Raw genomic sequence first — 19,045 nt, 5'->3', positions numbered from 1 at the left:
CTTTAAACATTTCCAAGTGCAAACTAGTCACCTCTATCCGCAAACTTAATAACTCTGGTCACCTAAGTAAAGTCTCTAACAACATTTTGGAAAGTACTACTTAGTACAAGTACCCAGCACAAACTTAACCTCAAGTTCTTCTTGGTTCTCACATATCGCTTCCACCTGTGCTAACGCATCAAGGTCATTAGGTTAGACGTCCGCCTTAAAGGCTGGATCCCGAAATGTAATTTCCTGTTCTGCGTAGAATTCCACGCCCTCATACATGCCTGATACACAGACTGCGATCAGGCGGCGCTTTCACGCGCAAATACTTGCCCATCATTGGACGGACAGACTCCCCGGACTGTTCAGTGTGTGGTGTTGCAGAAACAATAGACCATGTGCTCGTGGTGTGCCCTGAGTATGAGCGCGAAAAACTGACATTGGCAACTACCTTGAGGCATTTAGACAATGGACCACTGTGGGAGGAACTCTTGCTAGGCGCATGGCCACCGAGTTGGCAGACGATAGAGGCAATGCGTGCTTTTTCAGGTTTTTTTAGGCGACACGGGCCTGGACTCATGCTTGTGATAACATTTATGCAATCTGTCCTTTCACCTCGTTCCTCCCATTATCATCCCCTATTGTAACCCTCTTTCTTTCCCTCTTCCGCTTCCCTTACGTAGAGTAGCAGGCCAGATGCTCTATTTTCCGGCCGACCTCTCTACATTTTCGAATAATTAAACTACTTCTTCATTAGGTTAGCTATGCCGTAACCTACATAAGTCTCCATACAGTGTACGTAAACTGGCTTATCTGGCTTTAATTCATCGTCAACTTGTGTTTGCTTCCTGAATTTGGTCCCCGTATCACCATTATCTTAACAGCACGTAAGAAGCCATTCAGAACAGAGCCAGTCGCTTCATTGCGCATAAATACAAATACCCATCCAGCATAACCCAAATAAAATAAGCTCTCTCACTTGAGCCAAATATTGCTCGTCGTGACATTGCTCTTTTATCACTATTCCACAAATTCATCCCGATCAGCGTGACACCCTCTGTAGACTATAATCTCGCTCATCTAACTTCACGCAGACTGCGTAACAACTTTACCTTAGCGCGGGTGTACGGTGATACTGACGCATTTAACTTATCCCATAAGCTATCCTTTTGTAAAATAACCTGCCTAATAACGTTGTATCAGAACAAGATGACGCGAAACTTTGCCATAATTTCGAAAGATATCTATGCTCAAAAATCTGATGTGTCGCATTTGCACAATCACTATCACCTTTGCGTATACTCCTGTTGAAAGATTAAGCATCTCTTCTTTTTTCTTTTTTTTTTCATATGCGAAAACGATACGTTGTTCCTTGTTTTTATTCTCCGTAGCAATGTTTGCTTTAAATTAAAATTAGTTTTATTTTAAGTTGCGTCTTCGTTTTCGTTTTTTTTTTCAATTTTGAAAGCTATCGTTGCTTCTTTGCTTTTATAGTGTAACTTGTTGAGCAAATGGATTCATTCGCATCTGTCGGCGCTAATGAATATTTTACTTTGTTAAGGTGTTTATGTATTTTAATCTTCAGTAAGTAATTTTTGTACTGCTCCCCTTACACAATGCCCCACGGGGGCTCTGTAAGGTACTTTTAAATAAATAAATAAATAAATAAATAAATAAATAAATAAATAAATAAATAAATAAATAAATAAATAAATAAATTAATAATTGTTACTGAACCATTCCTTTTGGCTACAGCTTGCAACAGCGCACCTGTACGTGGTCTTGAAGCATTCATTTCACAATCGTTTATTGATACACGCGTGCTATATCGCAGGGTTTGACTTTGGCACGTACCGACACCCGGAGGACATTAGTGAAGCATTCGCCCAGCTTGATATCAGTGGCCACCGCTGGCAAGGCGGCGGAATTACCAACTGCCTCGTGGATTTCCTGGGGAACTTCCAGCTGCCGGAAATCGTGGCGAACCGCGACGGTAATGGCTACGTTGACAAAGCTTACGCGTGGACAGTTGACGACAATCCAACTATCACACGCTTCATAAAGTACGTAAAAACTGCAGGCACAATGGCCACGCATTTGTTTTTGTTATTGTTTTTTAGAATGGTAACTCTCAGCTGAAAGCGTTCAGACTGACTAACATCTGATAAAAGATCACAAAATATTTGGCTCAATATATTTGCGTTACGTTATAAGCCATGCCTCATGAGGTTTAATTGACCCGAAATCTGAAGGCAGTGTAATCTAATGCAGACTAATGAAAAAGGAGATATAAAACTAGTGAAAAGTTATGCGCCCACTTACGCTTTAGTTTTTGTTTATTTTGTTTAGCAGAGAGTATAAAAACTGGATTCCATTTATGTGAACAAAGTTCTTCAGTCAAGCGAGCAAAACGGCGGTTTTTAGAGACCATGTTCAACCAAGTAAAACAATATTGTAACGCCGCACAGGAGGAGCGTAGAAGAGGAGGTAGAAGCGGCGCGAGGTTTTTTTGGGCTGATCGGTTGTTTCGGACCATCCCATGTCTTGTCTCCGCTTTTCACTGTAAATAAATCCATTCTTCATCCGTAACAAGTGGTGGAGAAGCTGGGTACTGAACGCCCTGGACAACCCAGTCTTCCAAGGTCTTTGAAGAAGCAGGCGCCTGGCCGGACTACCACCAGAGCCAACAAGCATGGCCACTGCCCAAGCAGGCCGGTCAACGAGCACCAACGAAGAGGGCATCGATCAAGTCACTCAGCGACCAAGACCACCCAGCTACTGGACGCCGGAACCCCGCATATTCTCAGGTAAAGCAGATGAAGACGTGGATGACTGGCTAAGGCACTACGAAAGAGTAAGCCGCCATAACGGGTGGAGCACGCAAGCGCAGCTTGTGAACGTTGCATTTTTTTTTCGCCGGCACCGCACTACTTTGGTTTAACAATCATGAACGCGTGCTGACCACTTGGGAGACCTTTATCCAGGAACTGAAAGCCTGCTTTGGTGACTCGAATTCCTAAAAGAAGAAAGCAGAACACACGCTTTCGCGCAGAGCCGTATTGCCTGGCGAAACGTGTACAACGTACATTGAAGAAATATTGAAGCTCTGTGGAATTGTAAACGCGAATATGTCCGATGAAGACAAAGTAGGACATCTTTTAAAAGGCATTGCTGAAGACGTCTACAATTTCCTAATCACGAAAGAAAACCTGAACAGCCCGTCCGAATTCAGGCAGCAGTGTCGTGCGTTCGAAGCTTTGAAGACCCGAAGGATCTTACCCAAGTTCGGGCGCTTGGACAACGTCACCACAGTTTCCAGTATGGACGTCGCTGCCTGTGAGGACATCGCCTCGATCGTGCGTCGAGTGGTTCAAGAGGAGCTGGCGCGACTTCAGGGAGGAGACGCTGCTTATCAGTGCGCGTTTGACGAAGGCATTCCCGACCCACCACCATCCTGGTCGCGAGAACGTCGCAGCGTGCTCCGAACGCCATCTGGGGAACCACATTTAACCAACGCCAGCTTTCCGTCCTTCCCGGCAAATCTCAGTCGCCGTCAGCCCTCACCAGACCGTCGTGTTACAACGGACTACTACCCAACACCACGACGTGTTGCAGCGGAATACTCGATGCCACGACAAGCTCCTACGGAATCATACCCGGAACCACGCCTACCTGCTCCATTTACTTTCAACCGTGACCGACCTGTCTGCTACGCCTGCGGTTCCCGAGGACATATTGCACGCTCGCCGCCGCCCGCAGCGAGCGCCACGTTTTTCGGCGTACTCAGCTCGTGTGCACGAAGACGCGCCCGCGCCATTTGGAGTTCAACCTCTGCGGCAACAGTGGTCGTACCAATCGCGCGATGAGTCCCCTGTCTCCGAGCGCAGCCTTACACCGCCGCCGACCCGACTGCGCTGTTCGCCATTCCCGCGCCGTCGTCGGTCGCCTTCCCCGCCGCAGCTGGGAAACTAGCTGGTGCGGCCGATGGAGGTGCGGTCGCGGGACGTACAGACTCGCCAATTCCTCCGTCTGTTGTTATGCTGAAGAACAAGGTGTGTGTGAAGACGTTGTAAATACTACTGCTCTTGTCGATACTGGTGCCGCTATTTCTATAATGAGCCTGCGCTTCAAAGATCGCTTAGGACAGAAAGTTATGTTTGCGTGGGACCATAAAGAAACTTTTCGTGGAGTTGGCGGTGAAGTGTTACGCGCTGTTGGCGTTTGCTCGGTTTTGGTTGCGATTGGAGGACAGAGTTTCAGAGCGGAGTTCACTGTTTTGGCCCACGCAACTCATGATATTATTTTAGACATAGATTTACTACGTGCATCCAGTGCTACACTTGACTGCGGGACTAAGAAGTTTTACTACGGAGCGCGTTGCCAATCGCCATACTTGATGATTTGCAGACCGATCAAGCCGACGTGTTTTCGCTGACTCAAGATCTGTTCCTGCCTGGTCGGACAGCCATGTTTGTTCCTGTGTGCACTTCACGTGTCCGGATGGGATCACGCAGCGTAATTGTCGAGCCAGACCACAACAACGCGCTTAAGAAGAATGTGTTGGTCACTCGATCTGTTGTTCAAGCCATCGACGGGCGTGCATTCTTGTGGACTGTGAACGCTTCTACGGAGCCTGTTACCCTGCCTGCCGGCCTTAAATTGGGAACATTTGAAGAGCAAGCCACAATTGACCTACGAATAGTTGCAGCGGCTTCAGACATCAGTCAACCATTGCCCAACTATTCGGATGACTTGCGACTTATGATTAACAAGTCGTTGTCGTCTTTCGAGCAAGATGTACTCCTACAAGTGCTTGCCTGCTACACGTCAGTCTTTGATTTTGCTCAACGCGAGCGGTCTCGGATGTTGCCGGAATCCCGCATGCACCACCGCATCAACACAGGGCAAGCGACTCCAATACGTCCGAAACCCTATCGCGTATCTTCCACGGAAAGAAAATTGATCGCCGAACAGGTCGATGACATGCTGCAGAAAGGCGTTATTCAGGAGTCTTGTAGTCCTTGGGCCGCTCCTGATATACTAAATAAGAAAGACAACTCATGGAGATTTTCTGTCGACTACTGCCGCCTCAACGCCGTCACAAAGAAAGACGTGTATCCCTTACCGCCCATTGACGATGCTGTTGACTGTCTCCACTCCACCTCGTACTTTTCGTCGGTTGACCTTCGGTCCGGGTATTGGCAGATACCGATGCACCCGTCTGACAGAGAAAAGACCGCTTTTGTTACGCCTGATGGACTATTGGAATTTAACGTAATGTCATTTGGTTTATGTAATACCCCAGCAACCTTCGAGCGATTTATGGACTCCGTCATCCGCGGTCTCAAATGGGAAATCTGTATGTGTTATTTAGATGATGTGATTATTTTCGGCCGCACTTTCCACGAGCACAACCAGCGGCTCGGCGTTGTTTTGGACTGCATCCAACAGGCTGGCCTGATTTTAAACTCTAAGAAGTGTCATTTTGTGAGCGTCAAGCCCTTGTGCTGGGATATCTCGTCGACAAGGACGGTATACGGCCAGACCCCCAAAAGATTTCTGCTGTTCGCAATTTTAGGCAGCCGAAGACAGTGAAAGACCTCAGAAGTTTCCTGGGCCTTTGTTCTTAATTTCGCAGGTTTATTAAAGACTTCGCCCAGCTAGCTTGTCCCCTGACTAACCTGCTTCGCAAGGACACTCCCTACGTATGGTCCACTCAGTGCAAGGCTGCCTTCTAGCAGCTGAAGTTTTTGCTCATCTCTGGGCCACTTCTCTGCCATTTCGATCCGGAGGCGGTCACCGAACTGCATACTGATGCAAGTGGTGTGGGCGTTGGTGCTGTGCTCGTCCAGTTTCACGACGCTCGCCAACACGTCGTTGCCTACGCCAGTCGTACTCTGACGAAAGCAGAGAGAAATTATACAGTCACAGAACTGGAATGTTTTGCTGTTGTTTTCACCATCCACAAGTTCAGACCATATTTATACGGCCACGATTTCAAGATTGTTACCGATCATCATTCTCTGTGCTGGCTCGTTGGACTGCGTGACCCAGCTGGCCGGTTGGGTCACGCAGTCCTATATAGCCTCCTATATATTGTAACGGATACGAAAGGCTGGCACAAGAAGAGAGAAGAGAAGACGAAGAGAGCGAAGAGCTCGAGAGGCCGGACTGCGCTACGATCACGCTCCGATAATCGTCCATCTCCTGTAAATAAAACCATTTCTTCACAACTCTTCGTAACAGTTGTGGTGAAAGGTGCTGGGTAATCGACACCCGAAGGCGGAGGCTGAACCACAAGTTCTTCGACGGAGCCGTCGCCTTGCTGGACTCCCACCGAATACACCGGAGTTGAATATGTCCTACGACGCAGAAGAACAATGGCCCATTCCAACTGCTGCGCCGACCAGTTCCGTTCAGCAACTGAGAGATGCGCGTCCCTTCGCCGGAAGACCGCACGAAGACGTCGAGGAATGGCTCATCTATTATCACCGGGTGAGTGCCACCAAGAAGTGGAACAGCGCTTCTCAGCTTTCGAACGTCGTGTTCTTTCTAACGGATACTGCGTTGGTGTGGTTCGAAAATCACGAGGAAACGTTAACAACATTGGGGCAGATTTGTCTCGGAAATCCAATAGCGATTCGGCGACTCCGCGACGAAAAAGAAAAGGGCAGAACAGACGCTACTGCCACGCGCGCGAATGCCAGGCGAAACCTGCACGACCTACATTGAGGCAGTAATAAAACTGTGTAGGATGGTAGATTCTGGAATGTCTGAGGAAGAGAAAGTCGGGCACATCCTAAAAGGAATTGCTGAGGATGTTTACAGTTTCCTCATCGCAAAAGACACTCTGGCTTCCGTCGCCGACATCATTGGGCACTGTCGCACTTTCGAGCAACTGAAGACGAGGCGCATCACGCCGAAGTTTGGCAGGCTAGCCAATGTGACGACAGCTGCAAGCGTAGAGAGCATGCAACCAGCCTTTCGATCTTGCATCAACGATCCGACAAAAAGTTCGAGAAGAACTCAGCCTGCACGCGCAAGTGACACACCCAGGCACTCATAGCTTCCACATACCACCAGATTTCGAGCCAAACGTGGCATCCTTCTTCTCGTATACTGCGGCAAGGGGCATTGAGGATTATGAACTCGCGCCCCGACAGCAGCCACGTCCCTACGATAGAGTCCCTACTTACGACGCTCAGCCACAACGAGAACAGCCGCGTATTTACCCCCGAAGCCCTGTGACTTCTGTGAGGCCGCGTCAAGAACAGCACCGATCCTACTACCACGACGTGGTTTATAACCGATATAACGGACTTCAGCGAGCAGCAGAGACACATTATTCACATGACAACGAACTTTCTCGCCGCCCGCAGCAGGCTAGCATTCACTTCGAGGAAGATGCTGTCAACCGCGACCCTCCCGTGTGCTACAATTGCAGTTCCACAGGCCATATTGCTGGGTATTGTCGCCAAGGCCGTCAATCACGAAGGACACCACCAATTTTCTCGCCACCCGGAACCTGTACTTCACATGACTTGCGGACGACCGATTTGTTTCCAATGGACCGCTTCTCGCGCGCGACCAGACGCAGCGATTCGCCAGCATCTGAGCGCAGTTTGACGCCACCAAATAACCGTCCCCGTCGCTCTCCGTCCCCTCGGCGCCGTTCTTTCTCACCACCGCCGGGAAACTAGCATCCACGGCCAATGGAGGTGAGGTCGTCGGACGGTCTTTGCAAGAAATACGTCTGTCTGTTGTGATGCGCAAAAACAAAGTGAATGTGTTGATTGACGGAATACCGACCATGGCGTTAGTTGATACTGGAGCAACTGTGTCTGGTGATGAGCCTCGCTTTCAAAAACCGTGTAGGCCACAAAATTATGTTTTCTTGGAACGACGGTATTACCTTTCAGTGGAGTAGGCGGCGAGTGGCTTCATCCCCTTGGTGTTTGTGCTGTGAGTGTTTTGTTGGCTGGGAAAGTGTTTGTGTCGGAATTCCTTGTTCTTTATCGTTGTTCACACGATGTTATTCTTGGTGTCGATTTTCTTAAAAAATGCCGTGCTTCCGTGGACTGTGGTTGTGGCGAAATATCGTTGAACAAGTTATTTATATCAGCACATCCTGAACAAAGCTCGCGTGGTGAAGACACACTCAATGTTCTTGATGAAGTGATTGCACCATCGTGGTGCCTGACGCCCGTTCGTGTTTTTTCAAGTACTTTTCACGCTGATTGTGTTGACCTTGTAGTTAGGCCTCTCCGCATAAACTGTGCTAAAAAAAAGTACACTTGTGCCCTGCTCTGTCGTGTACACGACGAAAGGAGTCGCCACATCGTGGGCGCTGAACTGTTCATCCACGCCGGTTGTCCTCCCTCGCGGTATGAAAATCACTATTCGATGAAGCCGCATGTAGCTCAATAGCGGCACTAACTGCGGACGTCTCTACAGCTTGCTGTCCTTGCGATAATCACCATTCTGAAGCGTTAATGCTTGGCATGATCAGCAAGGCTCTCTGTACATCGGAACGGCAAGCACTGGTACAGGTCCTTGCCAGGCATGAGGCTGCATTCGACTTCACGCATGGAGATGCACCCCTTCATTTACCGTCGCCCCGCGCTCGTCACCGAATAGATACCGGCTCATCAGCACACCCCATCCGCCAGAAGCCCTACCGAGTGTCATCTTCCAAGCGCAAAGTAATTGCAGAGCAAGTCAAGGAGATGATGAACAAAGGTGTCGCTCAAGAGTCGTCTAGCCCATGGGCAGCCCCAGTAATCCTGGTCAGGAAAAACGATCGCTCCTGGACATTTTGCATAGATTACATACGTCTAAACGCAGTGACAAAGAAGGATGTCTATCCGCTACCACGAATAGATGACGTCATTGATTGCTTACACGCTGCTTCGTACTTCTCAACACTTGATTTGCGATCGGGGTATTGGCAAATACCTATGGACCCTGCCGACAAGGAAAAGACCGCTTTCGTGACTCCAGATGGCCTATTCGAATTTAATGTTATGCCTTTTGGCCTTTGCAATGCTCCTGCCACCTTCGAAAGATTCATGGACACAGTACTACGTGGTCTAAAGTGGGAGATATGTATGTGTTACCTAAATGATGTTGTAATATTTGGCCGTACGTTTGAAGAACATAACAAACGCCTCAATCTTGTTCTCGATTGCATCGAAAAGCTGGACTTGTTCTAAACTAAAAAAAATGTAGGTTTGGCGAACGCCAAACACTGGTCCTGGGACACTTAGTCGACAAGGATGGCGTCAGACCCGATCCTCGTAAGATTGAAGCGGTGATCTCCTTCAAGGCATCGCAGTCATCACGAGAACTTCGCTCATTCATTGGCCTATGTCTGTATTTTCGTCGTTTTGTTCCCCGGTTTGCCGACATCGTTTACCCATTGACAAGTATTTTGCGACAAGATGCGGCCTTCCATTGGACACCAGAGTGTGACGCTTCATTCTCTCAATTGAAGTTTATACTAATGTCAGCACCCCTCATGCGTCACTTCGATCCATCTTGCCTGACTGAAGTTCACACTGATGCTAGTGGAATCGGGATAGGAGCGGTGCTTGTACAGCGTCACAGTGGCGCAGAACATGTCGCATATGCCAGCCGTTGCCTGAGCAAATCTGAACGCAATTATACGGTTACGGAACAAGAATGCCTGGCAGCTGTTTTCGCTCTACAGAAGTTTCGGTGTTATCTTTACGGTAGAACATTCAAGATTATTACCGACCATCATTCTTTATGCTGGCTGGTCGGTTTGCGTGATCCCTCTGGTCGCCTCGCACGTTGGGCGCTGCGCCTCCAGGAATACGACTTTGTGGTATCGTACAAGAGTGGCCGTCGTCACGCTGACGCAGACTGCCTTTCTCGGATTCCTCTTGCAACTACCGACTGTGATGCTGAGAATTTTGACGACGGCCTCGCTGCTATTACTTGTACGTTCCCTGACGCAGCAGACTTTCAGCGAGAACAACGGAATGATCTTACCCTCGATCCGCTTTTTGTTGCCGCCCGTACTTCTCAAGGCAGCGGTCGCTTCACTGTCCGTGATGAGTTGCTCTACAAAACTAATTACTCCGGGCATAGAACGCACATTCTGCTTGTCCCCGAGAGTCTCCGCTCCGACGTTCTACGAGCCATGCATGACGATGCGACATCCGGACATTTCGGCTTCGTACGAACGCTACACCGCACGCAGGAGCGCTTTTACTGGCCCATGATGTACGAAACAACCAAGCGCTATGTCGCTAGTTGTGAAACGTGCCAACGTCACAAGCGACCGACTACCACAGACCCGGGTCCCCTTCGGCCATTGACACCGCCTAGTACGCCGTTCGAGCAAGTAGGCATTGACCTTTTGGGCCCATTCCCGTTATCCAACAAGAACCGTTGGATAATTGTCTGCGTAGACCATCTTACACGGTATGCCGAAACTGCAGCCACCCTCTTCCACCGCTGCTTGCGTGGCGGTCTTCCTGCTGCGTTCCGTGGTCCTTCGTCATGGCCCACCACGTGTCATCATCAGCGACCATGGTCGCCAGTTCACTGCTGATGCCATTGAAGAGTTACTTCGTTTTTGCACTTCACAGTACCGTAATTCCACGCCCTATCATCCACAGACCAATGGCCTCGTTGAACGGACAAAGAGAACGCTGACCAATACGCTTGCCATGTACGTCTCCTCCAATCATAAGAACTGGGACGACGTGCTACCCTTCATCACTTACGCATACAACACGGCGAAACACGAAAGCACGAACTATAGCCCATTTTATCTCGTGTATGCAAGGTTACCACGAAGCCCTCTGGACACTTTTTTACCCTTCGTTCTGCACAAGGACGATTCTGTATCGAAGACTTTGTGTCTCGCCGAAGAAGCCCGTCGAATACCTCGTCTTCGTACTCTGGCCACGCAAAGTCGTTCGGAAGAGCGATACGACGACCGTCACGTACAAGTATCGTTCGAAAAATGTGACTTGATCCTTCTTTGGACACCGCAACGCAAACGTGGATTGTGCGAAAAGCTCTTGTCACAATATTCAGGCCCATTTGTAGTTGTGGACCGCCTGAGCGAACTCACTTACGTAATAGCTCGCCTCCTGTGCAATGGTCCGCGATCAAGCAGAACTCAGCTGACTCATGTTGTTCGCCTGAAGCCATCCTGACTCGCCCCACGGGCTTCGTCTGCTTGTGGGGAAATGTAACGGATACGAAAGGCAGGCACAAAAAGAGAGAAGAGAAGACGAAGAGAACGAAGAGCTTGAGAGGCCGGACTGCGCTACGATCACGCTCCGATCATCGTCCGTTTCCTGTAAATAAAACCATTTCTTCACAACTCTTCGTAACAATATATAGCCTCCTATATAGCCTCCTATATAGGAGCCTATGGCCGAGGCGTGCACCACCGTTGTCAGGTTCCTGTAGGGCAAGCCGACGCTGACGTTTGGCCTCAAAATCGCGCTCCCGGAAAAAGGGGTCGGTGGCTCTTGTCTGACGTTTTTCCCCCACATCACCCTCCCTCAACTCGGGGTCCGCGGCTCTTCGGTGACATTTCGCATGGGCTTCGGAAGCGCTCACGCTAGAAGTGGCACGTCGACGTCGAGCCCTTTCCCGAGCGCGTTCATTCTGGGTGGCTTCCCATGAAATGTCTTAAAAATTAAATCTGTCCGTTACGTAAGACAATGAATGGCACATACGCCCGCAAACACGGCCTCCCCATTACGACGACAGAAGAGAAGTGAAATTCTACGCTAGAATGATTTGAGGCAACGCAGCCAGCTGTGGAAGACGATGACGACGAACGCGCGAGCAGAGGCGCGAGCGCGTGCCGACCACCTGTGCAGCTGTTTTAGCAGCGAAGCTGTTTTCAGCCAGCTGTAATGTGTGGTGTGTGCCAAGAAAATGCCGCGCCGTAGCCTATGACAACCCGGAGGAAGAGGAAGAAACCGCGTGCTTGCGCACGCAGTCTCCTCCTCCCCAGCTCCTTGCCTTCCCGATCCACGCCTGTCTTCTCTCCGCGGCGGGCTGAGCCAGGAGAAAAAAAATGACAGCAGATCCACGAGGTGAATGATGATGAGTGGGCGAAGCTCCGGAGGGAATCATCGGATCTCCCGCTTGAGGGGACGCTAGCACAAACGCGTTAGAAACGTGCAGTACTCTCTAGTAAGGGGGAGCGGCCACAGCGTCTTACGCAGCCATTTACACATGCCGGAACGTGCACCGCGTTTGCCGACGCCATCACATGACTGTTGAGAGAGTATACCCCCCGTATTCACAAACGCTCCTCGACTTGAACTTGACTTGCCACCGCTTTGGGCAGCGCGTTCGAAACGCGTTGAAGGTAAGGTGGAGAGGCCACAGCGTCTATACACCAGCTTCTTACACGGGCCGTAACGCGCTAACACAAACGCGTTAGAAACGTGCTAGAAACGCGGCCTTTCGTTAATGTTGGGTATTTATAGCCATCGTGGTGCTTTTGTCCATGTCCGCTTCGTGGCGTAGTGGGCTAACGCCGCGCGCTCGGAAGCGAGGGGTCCCTGGTTCGATTCCGCACTACGGACACAACTTCGGAATTTTTTTCTCATTTTTCTCAGACTGGTTACACACTACTACTACTACTATGACGGGGACGGAACGGGTGCCGCCATAAGGAGCTTCGCCCCTAAAAAAAATGTCACAGTTTCGCCCTAAGGGCGAAGCAATGAATGCGATAGCAACACAGCAATGTCATACGAAGTAAGGTGAGCGGCTTTGGTAGCAACAACACGCAGAACTGTTGTCGACGCCATCGGCGTTTTGCCCGCGTTCGCTCAAAATGCGTGCGGCGTTGGTGACTGTTGCCGGAGCCTCTGATATAAATAGGCACTGCGTACCGCAGCTAAACGTCGCCTCCCTTCCCTCCCCCTCCCCCACGGCCTCTCGCTCGTTGGAAGAAGGCGCGTTTGCTCTACATACATGGTGATTGTGAAGGAGAACAGAGACGCCTACTTCTGCAGCCCTTAAGCGAGCACGGCGCAGAACGCGCGTTTGTTCTCCGCCGTGCGTTCACTCCCCGTGAAAGACGCGCCCCTCGCACCCTTTCACTCGCACATACAGCGTTCGATCTTGGCGCTGAGCCGTGCTCCCTCAAGGGCTGCAGAAGATAGCGCCAACCTTTCCCTTTCCCTCAAGAACCACTTACCACCGGCGACGATTTCTTCTCCAAATGACGTCATACGGAACCTCACGGCGACGGCGACGGCGACGCCGACGGCAGAAATCTGCTTTTGAGTGTCCATATAATTGCTATCGCAATAAAACACCGCATATCCACGAAGTGAATTATGATGAGTGGGTGAAGCACCGGAGCATCAGTCGGGTAACCGTGAATCCCCCGACGCCGGCAAGGGGACCCAGAGGCGGTGAGAGCGCGGGAAGCGGCGGGAAAACGCCGGAAGCGTTCTCTGCCCCAGGTTATTCGCGCAGATGCTCAGTTCAAGCGCGAGCGTCGCGAGCCCTCAGCTCCGGGTCCGCTTGCCGGCGTTGCCGTACTGCTGCAGCTTTGCGAGCCCTCAGCTCCGGGTCTGCATGCCGGCTTCGCCGTGCTGCCGCAGCTTTGCGAGCCCTCGAGTCCGCTTGGAGTTGAGCCGCCACACTCGCCTTTTCATCCGTAGCAGGCGCGCCGTTATCCGAAGCGACCGTTATAATCCATAGCTGAAGAGAGAAAGAGAGTGCGCGTCAGGAACGAACGCCCTTGTGCACCGACCGTTATCACCTATGGCTGAAGAGAAAAATAGAGCGCGCGTCGGGAACGAACGCCATTGTGCACCGCAGCGCCCCTAGCGGACTCCATGCAAACCAGAGCTACGGACGACAACGAGGGGTGGACAAGGCTCGGCCCTAAGGAGCTTTTGCCCTAAAAAAGGCGAAAACATGCACTAGGCCGCGCAAAGCTCAAGACACAGCGAAGCTGGCCGATTGATATCGAGCGGCTAGCCTCCAACGCATTGGGCGTCGGCAAGCAGCTGCTTTCTTGGCACTGTGACAACCTTGGTTAGCCTGCCTGCGTTTGTGGTATGCAAAGAACGCTGTCGCTTGCCAACGCCGAACGCGTTGGCGACATTTCGCGTGACAAGCGCTGGACGCGTCGGCGCCTACGAGCGACAGCGTTCATGCCGTGTCACAAACACAGGCAGGCTAACCAAGGTTGGCACATTGCCAAGAGCGCTGATGCTTGCCGACGCCGAACGCGTTGGAGGCTAGCGAGGGGGTGAATCTTCCTATACCTCCCATTGGTTCCCCTACAGCAGACGCTCAGTCGACGCTAGCTCCAAGGCGCACTTCAGTTAGGCCCTAGCGGATGGATGACGGTACTAGGGTGGCGGAAAAAGAAAAAAAAAAGAAAAGCGGCGCGATTTTTTTTATCCTCCCCCTTTCGCTATAGCACTTTTTTTTCTTCTTTTTTATGATAATGTTGTTCCGCTCGTTTCTCCTTTCCCTCTTGACTTTCCTATCCCTGTCCTCATGCTTCGCGCATTGCTCTTTTTTTTATTTCTTTAGCTGTCCGCGGCGTGCTCTATTTTTTTTTTTTGTCGCGGCCGTTATCAGACGCACCGCCAGACCGAAGCGCGCGCTCCGCGCTCCTCTCCTGTCCAGCCGTGCCATTCGTGCATTCGTACTGCGTGCCTGTGCGCAGTGGATTCGTTTTGCGTTTTCATGCACGCAGTCGCGTTCATTAATACAATCAAGCAAGCATGTGCCAAATTGTATTAAAAATAATTTTCTTACAACACAACAGTTCTTTGGACTCACTTTAATGTGTTCGTTTGCGAAAACCAGAATTGCAGCAGACAGTGCAACAAAACGCGGATGGTGTTTCATGTACGCACATGTAAAAAACATTTATTGTAACTGCTCTGATGACCAAATCGCACAATAGCTTCTCACGGCCTGCTTCTCGCTCGGTCCATAAAATCCACCTCCGTGAAGTGCGCCCAGCATATTCTGCGGTTGTTGACCTTGTCTCTGGGCAACCCAATTACGTCCATCCTTCCAGCGTAGGTTAAAAACGCTTTCATCCTGAAGAACAGTAAAGATCCTAAATTATAACATCGGTGTTAGAACATACAAAACTGAGCTCGTTTCGCGTTGCGGCAGAGTACTAGTTGTGAAATGTCAACCTTAATTCTCAGAAACGCATTTTTAAACGAAGGCCACCAATTAGCTAGAAATAAGGACAAAGCGCACATCTATATACACGCGTGTTCCTTGCGATACGCACAGGTGCTACTATATTTATCAGGAGCTTTATGTTTGCTGTTTGCGGTATAACGATTTACTGCACCGTTGTGGTGTTTTCAAATCAGCTAGCTCCTGCCTCGCCACCGGACAGCCATGTACGACTGCGCACAATTACTATCACAAAAAAAAAAAACCGAGAAGTGCAAAGTGCTGACCTGTTGTCTTTAGGGATGCGGTAGAATTTCACGTCGCATGGCTCACTTCGTCTTGAAGTGTTTACACACCATCGAGCCATACATGAACAGCGACAGCTGCGCGACATTGCGAAAAAAAGCCGACAAACGTGCAACGGTATGGTACCACATGGACCACACTGTATCGAGGAAGGCGAAAACCAGGAAACTGACCGCATAATGCCAGAAAAAAATTGCTGCCGTTTTGGCCGTTATCTGCATGGCCGCCACCGATAGTTGAAGGCGAGAGGGAAATGACAATTGGGAGAGGGTTGACAAGAAAAAAAAAAGGTAAAGTGATTTTGGTTTCGCTTCCATTTCATGGGTGGCGCTGCAACTCGCGCGGACAGAAAATCAGCAGAGTTTCCGAGGCCTGGCTAGGTTACCGAGGATAGTGTCCACGTGTAGAAAAAAAAACTATCAACAGCCATTAACACCTTCACTGTAATACTCCATTGCGCTACTGGGAGCCGGCACCGTAGCTTCTTTCCAGAGTGCGTAGCCAATGGGTCGGTTCTCCAAGAGTGTCACAGCCCATGATGGATGACCCATTGTGTTGCGCTTCACCGTCCTCCTTTCCAGTGCCGTCCGTGGGAGGCGAAGCGCACTCCCTGGTTCGGCGTCGCCGTTACCCTCATTACAGTGCCTAGAATATACTTACTAGTGCCCCGACCGCGGGCGTCGCGGTGGCATGGAGAATGATGCCTTCCGCCGGCCGCCACCAGACGGCGATAGCTGTAGATAAGTCGATTTTACATTCGATTCATGGGTGCCGCCATCTTGAGCTGTTACACAAACAATTTCTAAGTTTTATGAGAAGGGAAGTCACGTAACATGGTCATGAAACGCTGAACGCATTTACACAACTATTTTCATGCTTGCGAATCGACTGTACTAACCTACACTTCGCTGTTAAAGAGTCAAAGCAGCAGCGATAAGAGCCCAAGATGGCGGCATCTAAATGCTTCAGTAAAATAGTCTACCGGGTCTCTAGCCAACGCGTGCGCGTGCGAGAGGCGCCGAAAGGCTGTCCCAGGCCGTTTCCCGTAAATTCCCTAGATATTCTTTTTTTTTTTGCTTTAAGTAGAGACAAGCTTTGAAGCACCGCCGACGAATCTCATTGGTCGGCGCTCATTTCGGCGGCCACGTTCTTCCTAACGCTGTTTCCCCCGCAGTCATTTTCATGCTGTTGCGAGCAAACTTTTGCGAGCATACTTGAGGGCAGCCTGAAGGCACATTATGTTTATGTGCGTGTTTATATTTTTGTCTTTTCCTTGTGTAAAGGATTTTCGGCGGTTGGCGCGACCGCAGCTAGAAGCGCTGCATGCGTCGTATTGCGCGACCACAATAGAACGCGGAAGCCGTCGCCGTAAAGACAAATTTCGCGTTCGATTTCAACAGCGCAGTACTAAGCCGCTTTTGGGTTCGTATTTGGTTGTCTGGCCTCGTGCCTGAAGCGTATATTTCACTTGTGTGGTGCAGCAGCGGCCGTTGACGGTGGGATGCTATCTACGCAGATACGCCGCTTCAGGAGGTTAGGAAGAACATGGCGGCCGACGGAGGTAGATGCCGCTACTTAAAAAAGAGCTGAAAATCTAAGGACTCTAGTTTCGCGCTCCGCAACGTTGGTTGAGGTGCAAAGCGTAATCGAAGGATATGATTTCGTTGCACTTACAAACGATCGTATGCACAGTTATCATTATTACGGTACACGATACCGGGTGTTTCTTCGAAAATACCAATAAATAAATACGTGGTTTCCGAGGAAGAAGTATAACTTTTTGTTCAAAGCAAACTATTATATGCGAGACATGCCCACAAATGCTAAATTCACACCAATTTGTAGGTAATGACCGTAAGTTTACTAATGATCTGTTTAATCCCCTAACGGCAGAACGAGACCCGCTCGTTGTTTGAGTGGTATCCACTCGTACAATATGGGACAGAAAAGGTGCTGTCTTACGCCTCGTTTTCTGCCACGACATCACGGTTCCGTGAACAGACACAAGTGCGCACCGAGCGCACAGGAAAGAAACCCAGCAATGACATACGGCGGCACCATACGCTACTTGCTCGAAAGCAACAACGCATCGCGACCGACTGCACTTGTACGAACGCGCGTCTCAAGCGCGCTTCATGTGCCACTTGGTTAGCACGGCCCCAAAGAGTGTCGCCGTCTGGTGGCCTCCGGCGGAAGGAATCACCGGCTGTGCCAGCGTCTCCCATTGGAAACGCTCGGCTGTCGGCACATTAGGAAGTATATATTCTAGGCACTGTACCCTCACTCGCGAAAGGCGGAACCAATTGGCTGTGGCTTAACTCAGGTATGCCTGGGTGTGCGTAGCGAGAGGTACGGTTAATGGTATTGTTTAGCTTGGTGTTTCATTCCGTCGTTGATCCGCGGCCCTGGAACGAGATGCTGAACTAGACGACGAACCATTCTCATCTGAATGCACTCGCCTGGCCGCTTCGTACTTACAACGCTTCTCGAGGCGTGCGGCTCGTTCTTCCCCCGTCTCCTCGGCTCGCTGCCTCCTCTTGAATTCGTTCCGACGACGAAGCCTGGCTTATTTCAGTCTCTCCGACTCGCTTTCCATATCTGCCGACGAATCCCACCGAGCCGCCCCTTCTATATATATATGATGCTACGCCGGCAACGCCGTTTGCCGGCAACGCCGCCCGCAAACACCGCAGCGGTTGCTAGGCAACGGCTCAGCTCGCCGTGCGGCCACCGACCACAGTGAAATGGCGAGAATGCGGCCAATGTAGCTCTCGCTATAAAAGACGCCCATTGTGTTCCGCACCGTCTCTCCCCTGGTAACAGTGTCGATAACGGCGTTTAGCTGTTCCATGACATGGAGATCGCGCTAGCGCTCTTGTCAGTTGGCCTTTCGACTCACGATGGCCCGACCACGTGCCGTTTCTTCGTAGGAAGAATGCAAGGAGCGACTGCGTCCCGAGAAGCGCGAATGGGCGTGCAAATGCCGCGACAGAGCGTACGCAGCAGAACGTACGCCAAATGGTTCGGAAACGTTAGTCGAACAAGAGGTCGTTGGCCAAATACGCCGCGAACAAGAGCAGAGCCGGCAATGTGATCGGCACCGGCGGGCCAACGTCACGGACGACAATCAGCCCAAAGAAGCCAAGCCCAAAGAAGCGCGAGACCCATCTACGGCAGGATGCCACACCGTTGGAACAGGTCCTGGGTGCGACGGCGAGGTTCCGAAGGGAGTTCATCATGAATCCGTTCGACTACGCATGTGCGTTGTGCGACCGACTATGGTTGGCCCGCGACGTGTGTACGATCGGCGGCGTGACGAATGAGAACCAGCAAGAAACGGCTGCGGGAGCGTTGGGGCAGTGTCTCGCTTCCTCAGCTGACGTATACAAAGAGCCGGTATGTGGGACGGGCTGTGAAATCCCTGCTAAAAGGCGTGGTGCCCCGGTTCGCGACCGTGAACGGTCGGGAACCACAACCCACCCATACTGAATTCCCACCATAGTACAGCTTCGCTGGTCTTCCGTCTCCACCTGAATAGAAGGGCTGACAGTTTTTTTAGCGTTACATTGCCGGCGCAGGC

At 50.7% G+C, this 19,045-nt stretch overlaps 1 protein-coding gene across 4 annotated transcripts in view; it reads left to right on the top strand.

The window, feature by feature from the left end:
- The window catches only part of LOC119454649 (dermonecrotic toxin SPH), a 142,631-nt gene that overhangs the window by 109,350 nt on the left and 14,236 nt on the right, over nt 1–19,045 (top strand). For all 4 annotated transcript variants that reach the window (XM_049666939.1, XM_049666938.1, XM_049666937.1 and 1 more), the window contains one exon: nt 1,820–2,048. In XM_049666939.1, coding sequence (XP_049522896.1) covers nt 1,820–2,048 — 229 coding nt within the window. The remainder of the gene's footprint in view (nt 1–1,819; nt 2,049–19,045) is intronic.

The sequence above is a fragment of the Dermacentor silvarum genome, chromosome 5 (genome assembly GCF_013339745.2).
Source record: "Dermacentor silvarum isolate Dsil-2018 chromosome 5, BIME_Dsil_1.4, whole genome shotgun sequence".
Classification (NCBI taxonomy): Eukaryota; Metazoa; Arthropoda; class Arachnida; order Ixodida; family Ixodidae; genus Dermacentor; species Dermacentor silvarum.
The sequence above is the reverse complement of the archived record's forward strand: the minus strand, read 5'-3'. Positions and strand labels throughout refer to the sequence as shown.